The sequence below is a fragment of the Manis pentadactyla genome, chromosome 15, assembly GCF_030020395.1.
Source record: "Manis pentadactyla isolate mManPen7 chromosome 15, mManPen7.hap1, whole genome shotgun sequence".
Classification (NCBI taxonomy): domain Eukaryota; kingdom Metazoa; phylum Chordata; class Mammalia; order Pholidota; family Manidae; genus Manis; species Manis pentadactyla.
In genome coordinates, this window is record NC_080033.1 from 59,477,715 (window position 1) to 59,496,053 (window position 18,339).

General features: G+C 38.8%; 1 protein-coding gene across 2 annotated transcripts in view; it reads left to right on the top strand.

The window, feature by feature from the left end:
• The window catches only part of AP1G1 (adaptor related protein complex 1 subunit gamma 1), an 89,697-nt gene that overhangs the window by 25,799 nt on the left and 45,559 nt on the right, over positions 1–18,339 (top strand). The window contains exon 2 of one of the 2 annotated variants that reach the window (XM_057493096.1): positions 15,267–15,465. The exons of the other annotated variant lie outside the window; for it this stretch is intronic. Within the exon in view, the coding sequence (XP_057349079.1) occupies positions 15,424–15,465 (42 nt within the window). The 5' untranslated portion in view covers positions 15,267–15,423. The remainder of the gene's footprint in view (positions 1–15,266; positions 15,466–18,339) is intronic. 2 annotated transcript variants of the gene reach the window in all.

Consider the following 18,339-nt stretch of genomic DNA (forward strand, 5'->3'; position numbering starts at 1 on the left):
TTTCATTTACTTGATCTGTTGTTTTTCTGTATTTAATTTCATTGATTTCTGTGTTTATAATTATTTGCTTTTTTCCATTTCTTATGGGTTTATTTTGCTCTTTTTTTAGTTTCTTAAGATTGAAGCTTAGATTATCAGTTTAAAGTGTTTCTTCTGTTCTGATAAAATTGTTTCATGCTATACCTTTCCCTCTAAGCACTGCTTTAGGATATGCTAAAAGTTTTGATACTATGTTAATGTTTTTGTTCAGCTCCATATTCTTAACCCTTGGTATTTCCTCTTTCACCCATGGATTATTTGGGAATGTATTAATTTCCAAGTACATGGACAGTTTTCCAGTTAGCATTCTGTTACTGATTTCAAGTTTAATTCCACTATGGTCAGAGACCATACTTTGATTTCCATTCATTTCCATTTATTAACTTTATTTTAATGAACCAGGACATGGTTTGTCTTGGTGAATGTTCTGTATGCAATTGAGAAGAATGTGAATTCTGCTGTTGTTGGTTGAGGTGTTCTATAAATGTTGGTTAGATAGTTAGTTGATGAAGGCATTCGGGTCTTTTATATCCTTGCTGATACTCTTAAGTTCTTTCATTTACTTAGGGGAAGTGTTGAAGTCTCTTAAGTATAATTGGAGGCTAAAATACCAAGTGCTGGGGAGGATGCAGAGCAACTGGAACTCTTACACATTGCTGGGGGTGGGGGGGAATGCAAAATGATACTACCATACTGGAAAACAGTTTGGTAGTTTCTTATGAACTTAAAATATGTGTTCATCATTATGACGTAGCAGTCCCACTTTTAGGAATTTAATCTAAAGAAACGAAAACTTTGTTCATGCAGATAACTATACATTTGTGTAACTGTCAATTTTTGCTTCATGTATTTTTTAGCTCTGTTGTTAGGTACATTTGCAATGTTAGTATTTTTGTATTTTCTTAGTGAATTCGTTCCTTTACCAAGCAGTGGGAGATGAGAGGGTGATTTCCTTCATGTTTTTCTGGTCACAGAGAACTCCTCTTCCCCAGTTTTTAGGTGCTCGCCTGGCTGTTATTGGCATTGCTGTTTTGCCATAACCACCACTATACCAGTATTGCCTAGGGCAGTGGTAGAGGGAAGAAGAAAACCAAAAATCAAAGAGAGAATCTCCACTATTGTCCATTATCTTCCTTTTCTTGCTTTGTGGACCAAAAAGAGAGGGTTTTTCTTAGAGCTCCTTCTCTGTACCCAGTGAGCACTTCTAGTTTTGGGCTGCCCTTGGGTCCAGGCTGGGCAATACTGAAGGAAAAATAACCTCTTGCCAATTTGATGGAACTTTGAATTCTGCTGTCTTTTCTCCAGTCTGCTTGCTGTTATGTACTTTCATAGGCTTCAGATATCTGTGGCATTCATTTTGTTCAGGATTTTTGGTTGCATTCAGAGAGACAGACATCTCCATGGGGTGTGTTTACTCCATCATCCCTGGAACAGGAACTTTTTGTTTAGTTTTGATCTTAGAACTATTCTGAAATATACTAAAGTCTTTACTATGTGAGTTGACTTTTATTCTTCATCCATGCTTATTAAGATACTTTCTTGTGATACATAAAGAAGTTAAGTAGTAGTAAATTGTCATGGCTAAAGGGAAAAAAATAACTGCTTTTCTTTTTTTTTAAGCTAGAGGCAACCTAGTATTGGAGGAAGAGTGCTGAATGGGGCAATCATGAGACATAAGTCAACTAGTAACTAATCCTGTGACCTTGTACAAGGTAGTTAACAGCCTAAATGCTGAAATTCCTCCATAAAAAGCTAGTGGCATAAACTGTATGTCTGTGATTCTGTGGCTGATACCTGAGAAATTGCTCTAGGTAACTTGTTTTTCTCAGCTGGTTGAAACTGTGATTTGTTTCCCTGTTGGACTACACATTTTGGGACTAGATTTAGGCTGAGAAATATTATTTTCTGGCAGGGTATTACCAATTGATCTTGATTGATTTTAGTTGCCTAGACTTCTTTGTTCCCCACATACCAAGTTAAGGGGAATGATACAGTTCTTTTCAAAGTATAATCACTAGGCTTTGGACAGTCAAAAACTGATTTTTTATGTTTACTTCTTGATTTCTGAGAACTATAAAAGCTTTATGCTTTTCTTATATCCCACTGTGTTGATACTATATGTAGCCTATTGGTTTTGCTTATTTTAAAATTTTGTTTTATCTCAAAGTCAGTGGTTATGGTTACTGTGAAAGAATTCTTTAAATAAATCTCTATTAAAATTTTTTTTAATTATGAAAAAAATTGAGGAGTTAAGTGATTCATTTATTGAAGGTTTTTGGCCTTTAAAAAGCATTTGAGTATGAAAAATTTCAATACATATGAATATAGAAATTAGGACAGTGTACCCTCATGCATTAATCATGTACCTTCAGCAGTGATCAACATTTTGCCCATTTTGTTTCATTTTTTTCTTCTTATTCTTTTTTTTTTATTATTAAGGAATTACTGATATATATACTCTTATGAAGGTTTCACATGAAAAAACAATGTGGTTACTACATTTACCCATATTATCAAGTACCCACCCATACCCCATTGCAGTCACTGTCTGTCACAGATTCACTATTTGCCTTCTCTGTGCAACAGTGTCTTCCCCGTGACCCCTGACACCATGTGTACTAAACATAATACCCTTCAATCCCCTTCTACCTCCTTCCCCACCCGCCCTCCCCTTTGGTAACCGCTACTCCCTTCTTGGAGTCTTGAGTCTGCTGCTGCTGTTTTGTTCCTTCAGTTTTGTTCATTGTTATATTCCACAAATTAGGGAAATCATTTGGTACTTGTCTTTCTCTGCCTGGATTATTTCACTGGGCATAATATCCTCCAGCTCAATCCATGTTGTTGCAAATGGTAGGATATGTTTGTTTCTTATGGCTGAATAGTATTCCATTGTGTATATGTACCACATCTTTATCCATTCATCTACTGATGGACACTTAGGTTGCTTCCATATCTTGGCTATTGTAAATAGTGCTGTGATAAACATAGGGGTGCATACATCTTTTTGAATCTGAGAACTTCAATTCTTTGGGTAAATTCCAAGGAGTGGGATTCCTGGATCAAATGGTATTTCTATTTAGTTTTTTGAGGAACCTCCGTATTGCTTTCCACAATGATTGAACTAGCGTACCTTCCCACCAGCAGTGTAGGAGGGTTCCCCTTTCTCCGCATCCTCGCCAGCATTTGTTGTTCTTAGTCTTTTCGATGCTGGCCATCCTAACTGGTGTGAGGTGATATCTAATTGTGGTTTTAATTTGCATTTCCCTGATGATTAGTGATGTGGAGCATCTTTTCATGTGTCTGTTGGCCATCTGAATTTCTTCTTTGGAGAATTGTCTGTTGATACCCTCTCCCCATTTTTTAATTAGGATTATTTGCTTTTTTGGGTGTTGAGGTGTGTGAATTCTTTATATATTTTGGATGTTAACCCCTTGTTGGATATGTCGTTTACAAACATACTCTCCCATACTGTAGGATGCCTTTTTGTTCTGTTGATGTTGTCCTTTGCCCTACAGAGGCTTTTTAGTTTGATGTAGTCCTGTGTGTTCATTTTTGCTTTTGTTTCCCTTGCTTGAGGAGATGTGTTCAGGAAGAAATTGCTCATGTTTATATTCAGGAGATTTTTGCCTATGTTGTGTTCTAAGCTTTATGGTTTCATGACTTACATTCAGGTCTTTGATTCTTTTTGAGTTTACTTTTGTATATGGGGTTAAACAATAATCCAGTTTCATTCTCTTGCATATAGCTGTCAGTTTTGCCGACACCAGTTGTTGAAGAGGCTGTCATTTCCCCATTGTATGTCCATGGCCCCTTTATCTTATATTAATTGACTATAGGTTAGGATTATATCTGGGCTCTCTAGTCAGTTCCATTGGTCTATTGTTCTGTTCTTGTGCCAATACCGAATTGTGTTGATTACTGTGGCTTTGTAGTAGAGCTTGAAGTCAGGGAGGGTAATCCCCCCAGCTTTATTCTTCTCAGGATTACTTTGGGTATTCAGGGTCTTTTGTGGTTCCATATGAATTCTGGAACTATTTGCTCTAGCTCATTGAAGAATGCTGTTGGTGTTTTGATAGGGATTGCATTGAATCTGTAGATTGTTTTGGCAGGATAGCCATTTTGACAATATTAATTCTTCCTATCCATGAGCACGGGATGAATTTCCATTTATTAGTATCCTCTTTAATTTCTCTTAAGAGTGTCTTGTAGTTCTCAGGGTATAGGTCTTTCACTTCCTTGGTTAGGTTTATTCCTAGGCATTTTGTTCTTTTTGATGCCATTGTGAATGGAATTGTTTTCCTGATTTCTCTTTCTGCTAGTTCATCGTTAGTATATAGGAAAGCAACAGATTTCTGGGTATTAATTTTGTATACTGCAAGTTTGCTGAATTCCAATATTAGTTCTAGTAGTTTTGGAGTGTATTCTTTAGGGTTTTTTATGTACAATATCATGTCATCTGCAAACAGTGACAGTTTAACTTCTTCCTTACCAACCTGGATGCCTTTTATTTCTTTGTGTTGTCTGACTGCCATGGCTAGGACCTCCAGTAGTAAGTTGAATAAAAGTGGGGAGAGTGGGCATCCTTGTGTTGCTCCCAATCTTAGAGGAAAAGCTTTCGGCTTCTTACTGTTAATTATGATGTTGCTGTGAGTTTGTCATATATGGCCTTTATTATGTTGAAGTACATGCCCTGTATACCTATTTTGTTGAGAGTTTTTATCATGAATGGATGTTGCATTTTGTCAAATGCTTTTTCAGCATCTATGGAAATGATCATGTGGTTTTTGTCCTTCTTTTTGTTGATGTGGTGGATGATGTTGATGGATTTTCGAATTTTGTACATCCTTGCATCCCTGAGATGAATCCCACTTGATCATGGTATATGATCCTCTTGATGTATTTTTGAATTCGGTTTGCTAATATTTTGTTGAGTATTTTTGCATCTGTGTTCATCAGGGATATTGGTCTTTAGTTTTCTTTTTTTGTGGTGTCTTTGCCTGGTTGTGGTATTAGAGCGATGCTGGCTTAATAGCTTGATCTCTGTTTTTATTTGGTCATTGATCCATTGGTTATTTAGGAGCATGTTGTGAAGCCTCCATGTCTTTGTGGGATTTTTATTTTCTTTGCGTAATTTATTTCTGCTTTCATACCTTTGTGGTCTGAGAAATTGGTTGGTACAATTTCAGTCTTTTTTAATTTACTGAGGCTCTTTTTGTGGCCTAGTATATGATCCATTCTTGAAAATGTTCCATGTGCACTTGAAAGGAATGTGTATTGTGCTGCTTTTGGATGTGGAGTTCTGTAGATGTCTGTTTGGTCCATCTGTTCTAATGTGTTGTTCAGTGCCTGTCTCCTTACTTATTTGCTGTCTGGTTATCTGTCCTTTGGAGTGAGTAGAGTGTTGAAGTCTCCTAGAATGAATGCATTGCATTCTATTTCCCCTTTTCATCCTGTTAGTATTTGTTTCACAGATGTCTGTGCTCCTGTGTTGGGTGTATAAATATTTATATAATGGTTATATCCTCTTGTTGGATTGACCCCTTTATCATTATGTAATATCCTTCTTTGTCTCTTGTGACTTTCTTTGTTTTGAAGAAGTCTGTTTTGTCTGACACAAGTACTGCAATTCCTGCTTTTTTCTCCCTATTAGTTGCATGAAATATCTTTTTCCATCCCTTCACTTTTAGTCTGTGTATGCCTCTGGGTTTAAAGTGAGTCTCTTGTAGGCAGCATATAGATGGGTCTTGTTTTTTTATCCATTCAGTGACTCTTTGTCTTTTGATCGATGCATTCAGACCATTTACATTTAGGGTGATTATTGATAGGTATGTACTTATTGCCACTGCAGGCTTTAGATTCATGGTTACCAAAGGTTCAAAGTTAACTTTCTTACTATCTGAGAGTTTAACTTAACTCACTTAGTATGCTATTACAAACACAATCTAAAGGTTCTTTTTTTCTCCTCCTTTTTCTTCCTCCTTCATTCTTTATATATTAGGTATCATATTCTGTAGTCTTTGTCTATCCCTTGATTGACTTTGGGGTAATTGATTTAATTTTGCATTTGCTTAGTAATTAACTGTTCTACTTTCTTTACTGTTGTTTTATTACCTCTGGTGACAGCTGTTAAACCTTAGGAACACTTCCATCTATAGCGGTCCCTCTAGAATACACTGTAGAGATGGTTTGTGAGAGGTAAATTCTCTCAGCTTTTGCTTATCTGGAAATTGTTTAATCCCTCCTTCAAATTTAAATGATAATCTCACCAGGTAGAGTATTCCTGGTTTGAGGCCCCTCAGCTTCATTTCATTAAATATATCATGCCACTCCCTTCTGGCCTGTAAGGTTTCTGCTGAGAAGTCTGATGATAGTCTGATGGGCTTTCCTTTGTATGTGATCTTATTTCTCTCTCTGGCTGCTTTCAATAGTCTGTCCTTATCCTTGATCTTTGCCATTTTGATTATTACATGTCTTGGTGTTGTCTTCCTTGGGTCCCTTGTGTTGGGAGATCTGTGCACCCCCATGGCCTGAGAGACTATCTCCTTTCCCAGATTGGTGAAGTTTTCTGCAATTACCTCCTCAAAGACACTTTCTGTCCCTTTTTCTCTCTCTTCTTTTGGTACCCACATAATACGAATACTGTTCCGTTTGGATTGGTCACCCAATCCAATATTCTTTTATTCTTAAAGATCCTTTTTTTCTTTGCGCCTCAGCTTTTTTCTGTTCCTTTTCTCTAATTTCTATTTCGTTTATTGTCTCCTCCACTGTATCTAATCTCCTTTTAAAACCTTCCATTGTATGTTTAATTTCTGACACTGTGTTCCATAATGATTGGATCTCCGAGCGTAATTCATTCCTGAGTTCTTTTTTTTTTTTTTAATTTTTAAATTTAATTGTGGGGAAAGGCATGTATCATAAGAAACATTAACTATTCTTTTTTTTTATTTTTTATTTTAAATAATTATTTTTTATTGAAGGGTAGTTGACGCACAGTATTACATTACATTAGTTTCAAGTGTACAACACAGTGATAAAACATTTATATACATAATTCTAGGTTCCAGCTATCACCCTACCAAGCTGTTACAATATCTTGACTATATTCATTATGCTATACATTACATCCCGATTACTTATTTATCTTACCATTGGAAGTCTGTCTTTTTTTTTTTTTTTTTGTGAGGGCATCTCTCATATTTATTGATCAAATGGTTGTTAACGACAATAAAATTCTGTATAGGGGAGTCAATGCTCAATGCACAATCATTAATCCACCCCAAGCCTAATTTTCGTCAGTCTCCAATCTTCTGAGGCATAACAAACAAGTTCTTACATGGAGAACAAATTCTTACATAGTGAATAAGTTCTTACATGGTGAACAGTACAAGGGCAGCCATCACAGAAACCTTCGGTTTTGCTCATGCATTATGAACTATAAACAGTCAGTTCAAATATGAATACTCATTTGATTTTTATACTTGATTTATATGTGGATACCACATTTCTCTCTTTATTATTATTATTTTTAATAAAATGCTGAAGTGGTAGGTAGATACAAGATAAAGGTAGAAAACATAGTTTAGTGTTGTAAGAGAGCAAATGTAGATGATCAGGTGTGTGCCTGTAGACTGTGTGTTAATCCAAGCTAGACAAGGGCAATAAAACATCCACGTATGCAGAAGATTTCTCTCAGAACGGGGGGGTGAGGTTCTAAGCCTCACCTCTGTTGATCCCCAATTTCTCACCTGATGACCCCTCTGCGACTGTGTGTGTCTTAGGTTGTTCCTCCCTTGAGGAATCTTACCCGTCTCTGGCTAACCAGTCATCTTCCGGGGCCATACAGGGAAATGTAAAGTTGGTAAGTGAGAGAGAAGCCTTATTGTTTGAAATGGTTAGCTTTTTATTTCTTTGCATATTTATGCCCTGTAGCTTCTATGCCCAGCATTTGTCTTGAGGTATCTTTACCACTTGGAAGAATTATGATACTCGGTAAATTTGATATGAGGCACGAATTCTATTTAAGGGTTGTAATTAGGAAGGAAGAAGAAAAGCTATAGAAGTAGCAGGTGGAAGAAAACCTGGGAAGATTGATTATTTCTTTGACATATCTTCTTGTAGAGTAACTTCAGCATGTATAGGTTTTAAGCTACTACTTAAATTGCGCACACACATTAACATAATAGGAGTATAGTTACATAACCGAAGCATACCTGTAATTACCAGCCATCTCCAGTGAAACCAAGAAAACCAGTTAGGCACCTTAGGCATTTGTGAAAACTTATCTCTGATATGGTGGATATTGTCCAACTGAACTTGAACAGTCTGAGAGAAATCAGACAAATTAAAACAACCCATTCCTGGGGAATGTTCACATCCCTTATGTTCTTTTAACAGTAAATAGTCTGTAGTTGTAAGATTTTGGAGCGCTACAATTTGCACTTCTCCTAATTCTTGGTTGAGTTCCAACAGTATAGATCCAGTCAAATTTGCTGTTTTACTGTATGCACAGGCCAGCTTAGATATCTCCTTCATTCCCATGGCAAGTCCAGGAGCTGGTGGGATGAGTGCATCTACAGCTGTAGCAGTGCGTGGATCTTTGTTGGGGTTTTTTGATGATCATCTTCTGGCATGAGTCTTCCAGAGAGTGCTGATGTTGGAAGTTCTCTTTCATATCGTATCTTAGTTCATTTTCGGGGTAGCCCAGTTGGCTTTGATATTCTGTATAAACACAAACAGACCCTTTGCCTACACTTTTATATGCCCTTTATACCCTTGTGTAGAACTCATTGGAGGTTACCACACAGGAACTGCCCTTTTTTTTTTTTGTTTGTTTCTTTGTTTTTGTTTTTGGTATCACTGATCTACATTTACATGACGAATATTATGTTTACTAGGCTCTCCCCTATACCAGGTCTCCCCTATAAACCCCTTTACAGTCACTGTCCATCAGTATAGCAAAATGTTGTAGAATCACTACTTGCCTTCTCTGTGTTGTACAGCCCTCCCTTTTCTCCTACCCCCCCATGCATGTTAATCTTAATACCCCCCTACTTCTCCCCCCCTTATCCTTCCCTACCCACCCATCCTCCCCAGTCCCTTTCCCTTTGGTACCTGTTAGTCCATTCTTGAGTTCTGTGATTCTGCTGCTGTTTTGTTCCTTCAGTTTTTCCTTTGTTCTTATATTCCACAGATGAGTGAAATCATTTGGTATTTCTCTTTCTCCGCTTGGCTTGTTTCACTGAGCATAATACCCTCCAGCTCCATCCGTGTTGCTGCAAATGATTGGATTTGCCCTTTTCTTATGGCTGAGTAGTATTCCATTGTGTATATGTACCACGTCTTCTTTATCCATTCATCTATTGATGGACATTTAGGTTGCTTCCAATTCTTGGCTATTGTAAATAGTGCTGCAATAAACATAGGGGTGCATCTGTCTTTCTCAAACTTGATTGCTGCGTTCTTAGGGTAAATTCCTAGGAGTGGAATTCCTGGGTCAAATGGTAAGTCTGTTTTGAGCATTTTGATGTACCTCCATACTGCTTTCCACAATGGTTGAACTAACTTGCATTCCCACCAGCAGTGTAGGAGGATTCCCCTTTCTCCACAGCCTCGCCAACATTTGTTGTTGTTTGTCTTTTGGATGGCAGCCATCCTTACTGGTGTGAGGTGATACCTCATTGTAGTTTTAATTTGCATTTCTCTGATAATTAGCGATGTGGAGCACCTTTTCATGTGTCTGTTGGCCATCTGTATTTCTTTTTTGGAGAACTGTCTGTTCAGTTCCTCTGCCCATTTTTTAATTGGGTTATTTGTTTTTTGTTTGTTGAGGCGTGTGAGCTCTTTATATATTCTGGATGTCAAGCCTTTATCGGATGTGTCATTTTCAAATATATTCTCCCATACTGTAGGGATCCTTTTTGTTCTATTGATGGTGTCTTTTGCTGTACAGAAGCTTTTCAGCTTAATATAGTCCCACTTACTCATTTTTGCTGTTGTTTTCCTTGCCCGGGGAGATATGTTCAAGAAGAGGTCACTCATGTTTATGTCTAAGAGGTTTGTGCCTATGTTTTCTTCCAAGAGTTTAATGGTTTCATGGCTTACATTCAGGTCTTTGATCCATTTTGAGTTTACTTTTGTATATGGGGTTAGACAATGGTCCAGTTTCATTCTCCTACATGTAGCTGTCCAGTTTTGCCAGCACCACCTGTTGAAGAGACTGTCATTTCCCCATTGTATGTCCATGGCTCCTTTATCAAATATTAATTGACCATATATGTCTGGGTTAATGTCTGGATTCTCTAGTCTGTTCCATTGGTCTGTGGCTCTGCTCTTGTGCCAGTACCAAATTGTCTTGATTACTGTGGCTTTATAGTAGAGCTTGAAGTTGGGGAGTGAGATCCCCCCTACTTTATTCTTCTTTCTCAGGATTGCTTTGGCTATTCAGGGTCTTTGGTGTTTCCATATGAATTTTTGAATTATTTGTTCCAGTTCATTGAAGAATGTTGCTGGTAGTTTCATAGGGATTGCATCAAATCTGTATATTGCTTTGGGCAGGATGGCCATTTTGACGATATTAATTCTTCCTAGCCACGAGCATGGCATGAGTTTCCATCTGTTAGTGTCCCCTTTAATTTCTCTTAAGAGTGACTTGTAGTTTTCAGAGTATAAGTCTTTCACTTCTTTGGTTAGGTTTATTCCTAGGTATTTTATTTTTTTTGATGCAATTGTGAATGGAGTTGTTTTCCTGATTTCTCTTTCTGTTGGTTCATTGTTAGTATACAGGAAAGCCACAGATTTCTGTTTGTTGATTTTGTATTCTGCAACTTTGCTGTATTCCGATATCAGTTCTAGTAGTTTTGGGGTGGAGTCTTTAGGGTTTTTTATGTACAGTATCATGTCATCTGCAAATAGTGACAGTTTAACTTCTTCTTTACCAATCTGGATTCCTTGTATTTCTTTATTTTGTCTGATAGCCGTGGCTAGGACCTCCAGTACTATGTTAAATAACAGTGGAGAGAGTGGGCATCCCTGTCTAGTTCGCGATCTCAGCGGAAATGCTTTCAGCTTCTCGCTGTTCAATATAATGTTGGCTGTGGGTTTATCATAGATGGCCTTTATTATGTTCAGGTACTTGCCCTCTATTCCCATTTTGCTGAGAGTTTTTAACATGAATGGATGTTGAACTTTGTCAAATGCTTTTTCAGCATCTATGGAGATGATCATGTGGTTTTTGTCTTTCTTTTTGTTGATGTGGTGGATGATGTTGATGGACTTTCGAATGTTCTACCGTCCTTGCATCCCTGGGATGAATCCCACTTGGTCATGGTGTATGATCCTTTTGATGTATTTTTGAATTCGGTTTGCTAATATTTTGTTCAGTATTTTTGCATCTACGTTCATCAGGGATATTGGTCTGTAGTTTTCTTTTTTTATGGGGTCTTTGCCTGGTTTTGGTATTAGGGTGATGTTAGCTTCATAGAATGAGTTTGGGAGTATCCCCTCCTCCTCTATTTTTTGGAAAACTTTAAGGAGAATGGGTATTATGTCTTCCCTGTATGTCTGATAAAATTCCGAGGTAAATCCATCTGGCCCAGGGGTTTTGTTCTTTGGTAGTTTTTTGATTACCGCCTCAATTTCGTTGCTGGTAATTGGTCTGTTTAGATTTTGTGTTTCTTTCTGGGTCAGTCTTGGAAGGTTGTATTTTTTCTAGGAAGTTGTCCATTTCTCCTAGGTTTCCCAGCTTGTGAGCATATAGGTTTTCATAGTATTCTCCAATAATTCTTTGCATTTCCGTGGGGTCCGTCGTGATTTTTCCTTTCTCGTTTCTGATACTGTTGATTTGTGTTGACTCTCTTTTCTTCTTAATAAGTCTGGCTAGAGGCTTATCTATTTTGTTTATTTTCTCGAAGAACCAGCTCTTGGTTTCATTGATTTTTGCTATTGTTTTATTCTTCTCAATTTTATTTATTTCTTCTCTGATCTTTATTATGTCCCTCCTTCTGCTGACCTTAGGCCTCATTTGTTCTTCTTTTTCCAATTTCGATAATTGTGACATTAGACCATTCATTTGGGATTGCTCTTCCTTTTTTAAATATGCTTGGATTGCTATATACTTTCCTCTTAAGACTGCTTTTGCTGTGTCCCACAGAAGTTGGGGCTTAGTGTTGTTGTTGTCATTTGTTTCCATATATTGCTGGATCTCCATTTTGATTTGGTCATTGATCCATTGATTATTTAGGAGCGTGTTGTTAAGCCTCCGTGTGTTTGTGAGCCTCTTTGCTTTCTTTGTACAGTTTATTTCTAGTTTTATGCCTTTGTGGTCTGAAAAGTTGGTTGGTAGGATTTCAATCTTTTGGAACTTTCTGAGGCTCTTTTTGTGGCCTAGTATGTGGTCTATTCTGGAGAATGTTCCATGTGCACTTGAGAAGAATGTATATCCCGCTGCTTTTGGATGTATAGTTCTATAGATGTCTATTAAGTCCATCTGCTTTACTGTGTTGTTCAGTGCTTCCGTGTCCTTACTTATTTTCTGCCCAGTGGATCTATCCTTTGGGGTGAGTGGTGTGTTGAAGTCTCCTAGAATGAATGCATTGCAGTCTATATCCCCCTTTAGTTCTGTTAGTATTTGTTTCACATATGCTGGTGCTCCTGTGTTGGGTGCATATATATTTAGAATGGTTATATCCTCTTGTTTGACTGAGCCCTTTATCATTATGTAGTGTCCTTCTTTATCTCTTGTTACTTTCTTTGTTTTGAAGTCTATTTTGTCTGATATTAGTACTGCAACCCCTGCTTTCTTCTCACTGTTGTTTGCTTGAAATATGTTTTTCCATCCCTTGACTTTTAGTCTGTACATGTCTTTGGGTTTGAGGTGAGTTTCTTGTAAGCAGCATATAGATGGGTCTTGCTTTTTTATCCATTCTGTTACTCTGTGTCTTTTGATTGGTGCATTCAACCCATTAACATTTAGGGTGACTATTGAAAGATATGTACTTATTGCCATTGCAGGCTTTAAATTCGTGGTTACCAAGGGTTCAAGGTTAGCCTCTTTAGTATCTTACTGCCTAACTTAGCTCGCTTATTGAGCTGTTATATACACTGTCTGGAGATTCTTTTCTTCTCTTCGTTCTTGTTCCTCCTCCTCGATTTTTCATATGTTGGGTGTTTTGTGCTGTGCTCTTTCTAGGAGTGCTCCCATCTAGAGAAGTCCCTGTAAGATGTTCTGTAGAGGTGGTTTGTGGGAAGCAAATTCCCTCAGCTTTTGTTTGTCTGGGAATTGTTTAATCCCACCGTCATATTTGAATGATAGTCGTGCTGGATACAGTATCCTTGGTTCAAGGCCCTTCTGTTTCATTGTATTAAATATATCATGCCATTCTCTTCTGGCCTGTAGGGTTTCTGTTGAGAAATCTGACGTTAGCCTGATGGGTTTCCCTTTATAGGTGACCTTTTTCTCTCTAGCTGCCTTTAACACTCTTTCCTTGTCCTTGATCTTTGCCATTTTAATTATTATGTGTCTTGGTGTTGTCCTCCTTGGATCCTTTCTGTTGGGGGTTCTGTGTATTTCCGTGGTCTGTTCGATTACTTCCTCCCCCAGTGTGGGGAAGTTTTCAGCAATTATTTCTTCTAAGATACTTTCCATCTCTTTTCCTCTCTCTTCTTCTTCTGGGACCCCTATAATACGGATATTGTTCCTTTTGGATTGGTCACACAGTTCTGTTAATATTGTTTCATTCCTGGAGATCCTTTTGTCTCTCTCTCTGTCAGCTTCTATGCGTTCCTGTTCTCTGATTTCAATTCCATTATTGGCCTCTTGCATTCTATCCATTCTGCTTATAAACCCTTCCAGAGTTTGTTTCATTTCTGCGATCTCCTTTCTGGCATCTGTGATCTCCTTCCGGACTTCATCCCATTTCTCTTGCGTATTTCTCTGCATCTCTGTCAGCATGTTTATGATTTTTATTTTGAATTCTTTGTCAGGAAGACTGGTTAGGTCTGTCTCCTTCTCTGGTGTTGTCTCTGTGATCTTTGTCTGCCTGTAGCTTTGCCTTTTCATGGTGATAGGAATAGTGTGCAGAGCTGGGACGAGTGACGGCTGGAAAGACTTCCTTTCTTGTTGGTTTGTGGCCCTCCTCTCCTGGGAGAACAGCGGCCTCTAGTGGCTTGTGCTGGGCAGCTGCACGCAGAGAGGGTTTCTGCTTCCTGCCCCGCTGCTATGGAGTTAATCTCTCCGCTGTTGCTGTGGGCGTGGCCTGGCTCGGGCAGCTACTCCAAAATGGTGGAGTCGCGTTGGAGCAGGAGCTGCTGGGAGGCTATTTATCTCCGTAAGGGGTCTCCGTGCTCCCTGCAGCCCAGGGGTTAGGGTGCCCAGAGATCCCAGATTCCCTACCTCTGGATTAAGTGACCCGCCCTGCCCCTTTAAGACTTCCAAAAAGCACCCGCCAAAACAAAACAACGACCATCAAAAAAAAAAAAAAAAATTTCAAATTAAAAAAAAAAAAAGTTTTTAATTAAAAAAAAAAAAAGGTGGTCGTTCGTTTTTCTTTATTATCCGGTGCCAGCCTCAGGCCTCTGCTCACCGGTCTTTCTGCCCTTTTTCCCTAGTATTGGGGTCCCTATCCGTTTAAGACTTCCAAAAAGCGCTCGCCAAAACAAAACAGCAAAAAAGCAAAAAAAAAAAAAAAAAATGGTCGCGTGCTTTTCTTATGTCCTCCAGCACCCGGCCTCCAGTGCCTGCTCACTGTTCTTGCTGCCCTGTTTTCCTAGTATCGAGCGCCCTGCACTCTGTCCCGGATGGCTGGGGTTGGGTGTTCGGCAGTCCTGGGCTCCGTCTCCCTCCCGCTCTGCCTGCTCTTCTCCCGCCGGGAGCTGTGGGGAGGGGTGCTCGGCTCCCGCAGGATCGGGGCTTGTATCTTACCCCCTTCGCGAGGCGCTGGGTTCTCTCAGGTGCGGATGTGGTCTGGATATTGTCCTGTGTCCTCTGGTCTTTATTCTAGGAAGGGTTGTCTTTGTTATATTTTCATAGATATATGTGGTTTTGGGAGGAGATTTCCGCTGCTCTACTCACGCTGCCATCTTCCCGTCTCTCCCCTGAGTTCTTGAATGTTTTTCTGTATCTCAGGGAGCATGTTCATGATTTTTATTTTGAAATCTCTTTCAGGAAGATTCATGAGGTCGATTTCATTTGACTCTTTCTCTGGTATATTTATGATTTTTCTTTGAACCAGGTTCCTTTGATGTTTCATATTTATATGCGGCACCCTCTGGTGCCCAGAAGCTCTACTGTCTGGAGCTGTTCAGTCCCTGGAGCAATGTCGGGGGTTGCAGGGGAGCGGTGTTGGTGCCTGTGGGGAGGAAAGAGCTGTTTCCTGCTTTCCGGCTGCTATGCCTGTCTCCACTGCCAGAACCAGTTGGCTGAGCACACAGGTATAAGCCTCTATGCTTTGCGTTTGTAGCTGCTGTAGGCATGGCTTCCCTGTGGGTGGCCTGATGCCAGGGCTTGGTTTGCTGGTTTGTGAGCCATGTGTGGGCTGGCTGGGAGGAAGGTGCAGCAGGCCGTGTATCACAGAGGGGGGCCTTGGAGCTGCATAGCCAGCCAGGGGGCTGGAGCACCTGAAGATCGTGAAAGTTCCCACCCTGCTGGGCAGAGTGCACCCAGATAATTTTGTCTACCTGTCCTTTCTCCTGAGCAGTAAGCTCTGGGTAATCCTTGCCCCTTTAGCAGCCCTCTTGCTGTTAGGATGTCTCTCAGACTGCCTGCCTTTCTTTTGTCCCAGAGCAGCCGGATATGGATCCCTGTTTTCCACACGCGGCTGGAATCTCAGTCTCTCCAGGTATTCTGCCTGTCTTAGCTTTCAAACCCGGTAATCACCAGAGCTCCATGCAGTGTAGGTTTGTGCTCCCAGAGCAGGTATCCAGAGCTAGGTGTTCAGCAGTACCAGGCCTCCACTCCCTACCTGCTCTGTTTCTCTTCCTCCTGCTGGTGAGCTGGGCTGGGGGAAGGGCCTGCATTGGCTTTGGTACCTTGTTCTGTGAAGTGTATTCTTTCCTCCAGGTGTGTGCAGTCTGGTGCAGCCCTCTTTCCTGTTGCTTTTCCAGGATTAGTTGTATTAATTATATTTTCATATTATATGCAGTTTTAGGAGGAGGGTTCTGTCTCACCTCTCATGCCACCATCTTTCCTCTTCTTTTTTCCCTTGAAGTATTTAAAATCAAATCCTAGCAATCATATTATTTCATCTGCAAAGATAATGTTCATTTTTGAAGTGTTGGGAAGAACTCTAGCCTTAGGGTTCTAAGACCTGGTTCAGGTGCTACCTCTGTCACCTACCTCATTTGTGATCTTAAGCAATCTGCGTAGTTGCTCTGAGACCATTTCATAGGCAAAGTGCGGCTAATGATCTCTGCCCTTACTTCAGAACAGTCCAAGGAACAAGTGAAATAATGAAGATATGAATGTAAAAGTGCTTTGTAAACTTGAAACCCTCCAGTATTTCTTTGAAAAAGTACAATATTATACAGGTAACTTTAGGACACACAGTCTTAAGAGGGCTAACATGGAGGAGCATATTAGTACTTAGGGAACTTTTCCAAATTCTTAATGCACTGTTCCTATCTTGAGGATTGATTCTATAATGAACAGATGGGGTGGTGTATCTTCCTGGTGTGTTTTTAAGAACAACTTTGAGAATCATTGGTTTAAGGATTCCACAGCTAATATGCACTGAAGATGATTGTAATGATATCTTTTATCTGATTTTGTCTCATTTTTTCTTAATTGAGGTATATATACAACAAAATAAGATGTACTTGTTTTAAGTATACACTTGGGTGAGTTTTGAGAAGTGCATATACTCATCACAAACATTTCTATCACTCCAGAAGGTTTCCCTGCATCCCAGTTAATTAGCCCACATCCCTACCCCAGGCAATCATTGATCTCTTTACCATCACTGTAGATTAGATGTCTTTCTTAGAGTTTCATATAGGTGAAATTATACAATATGAACTTTCTCATGCCTGGTTCTTTTGCTCAGCAGAATGTTTTTGAGTCTGTACCATGTTGTGTATTGGTTATGTTTTATTCTGAGAAGTATTCCTTTCTATGTATATACCATTATCACTCACCTGCTTATGGACATTTGGGCTGTTTCCAGTTTTTGGCAATTGTAAGTGAAGCTTCTAGGAACATTTGTGTACAGATTCAGTGAGAACACATAAATTTGATTTTCATTTTTCTTGGATGAATACTGTGTTTGCTAAATCATATGCTAAGTGTATATTTAATTTTATAAGAAATTGCCAACCTGTTTTCCAAAGTAGTTGAGGCATTTTGCGTTCCCGATAGCAGTCTATCAAAGTTTATTAGTTCTGTAACTTTGCTAATATTTGGTATGACCAGTTTTTTCAATTTTAGCCATTCTAATGATGTGGAGTTGTATCTTATTTTAGTTGTGATTTGTATTTCCCTGCTAACTAAGGCATTAAGCATCTTTTCATGTGCTTATGGCCATTCATATGTCATCTTCTTTTGAGAAGTGTTTATTCAATTTTTTTACCCATTTTTAAAAGATTGTTTTACTTCTGAGTTGTAAAATTATATATTCTGAATACAAGTCCTTTATAAGATAGGAATGGTATTTCTTCTTTTTCCATGGCTTGCCTTATTTGCATCTTTTGAAGAGTAAAAGTTTAAAATTTTTATAAAGTCCAGTATATTGATTTCTTCTTTTATATTTCTGTTTGTTCTGTATGAAATCTCTGCTTAACCTATATTCCCAAATATTTGCTCCTGTGTTTTCTTAAGGAAGATTTTTTTTAGTTTAATTTTTGATGTTAGGTCCATGACCCATATTGAGTTAACTATTGTATATTGCGTGAGGTTAAGGTCCAAGGTTAATTTTCTTTTTCCACTTAAATTCCCAGTTGTGCTAGCACCATTTATTGAAAGATTACCCCTTCTCCTGTTGAATAACCATGGCTGTTTATTGAAAATCAGTAGGACATATTTTTGTGGTTCTATTCCTAAACTTCCTGTCTTGCTCTGTTTTTCCCCAAGTCTCCTTAACCTTAAACTCAGTTTCACATTATCCTGTTATTATATTTCTGTAGTGTGTCTTGAAATTAGGTAGTGAAAATCATCCAATGTTGTTCTTTTTCTTTTTTATAATTGTTTTGGCTATGATAGGTCCTTTTATCTTTTTAACTTTTAAATAATCTTCATGAGACTATGACACTTAGCCTCTGAGATTGGTTTTATAATTTTTTCCCTGTCACATTTTCAAAGAGTACCCAGTACAC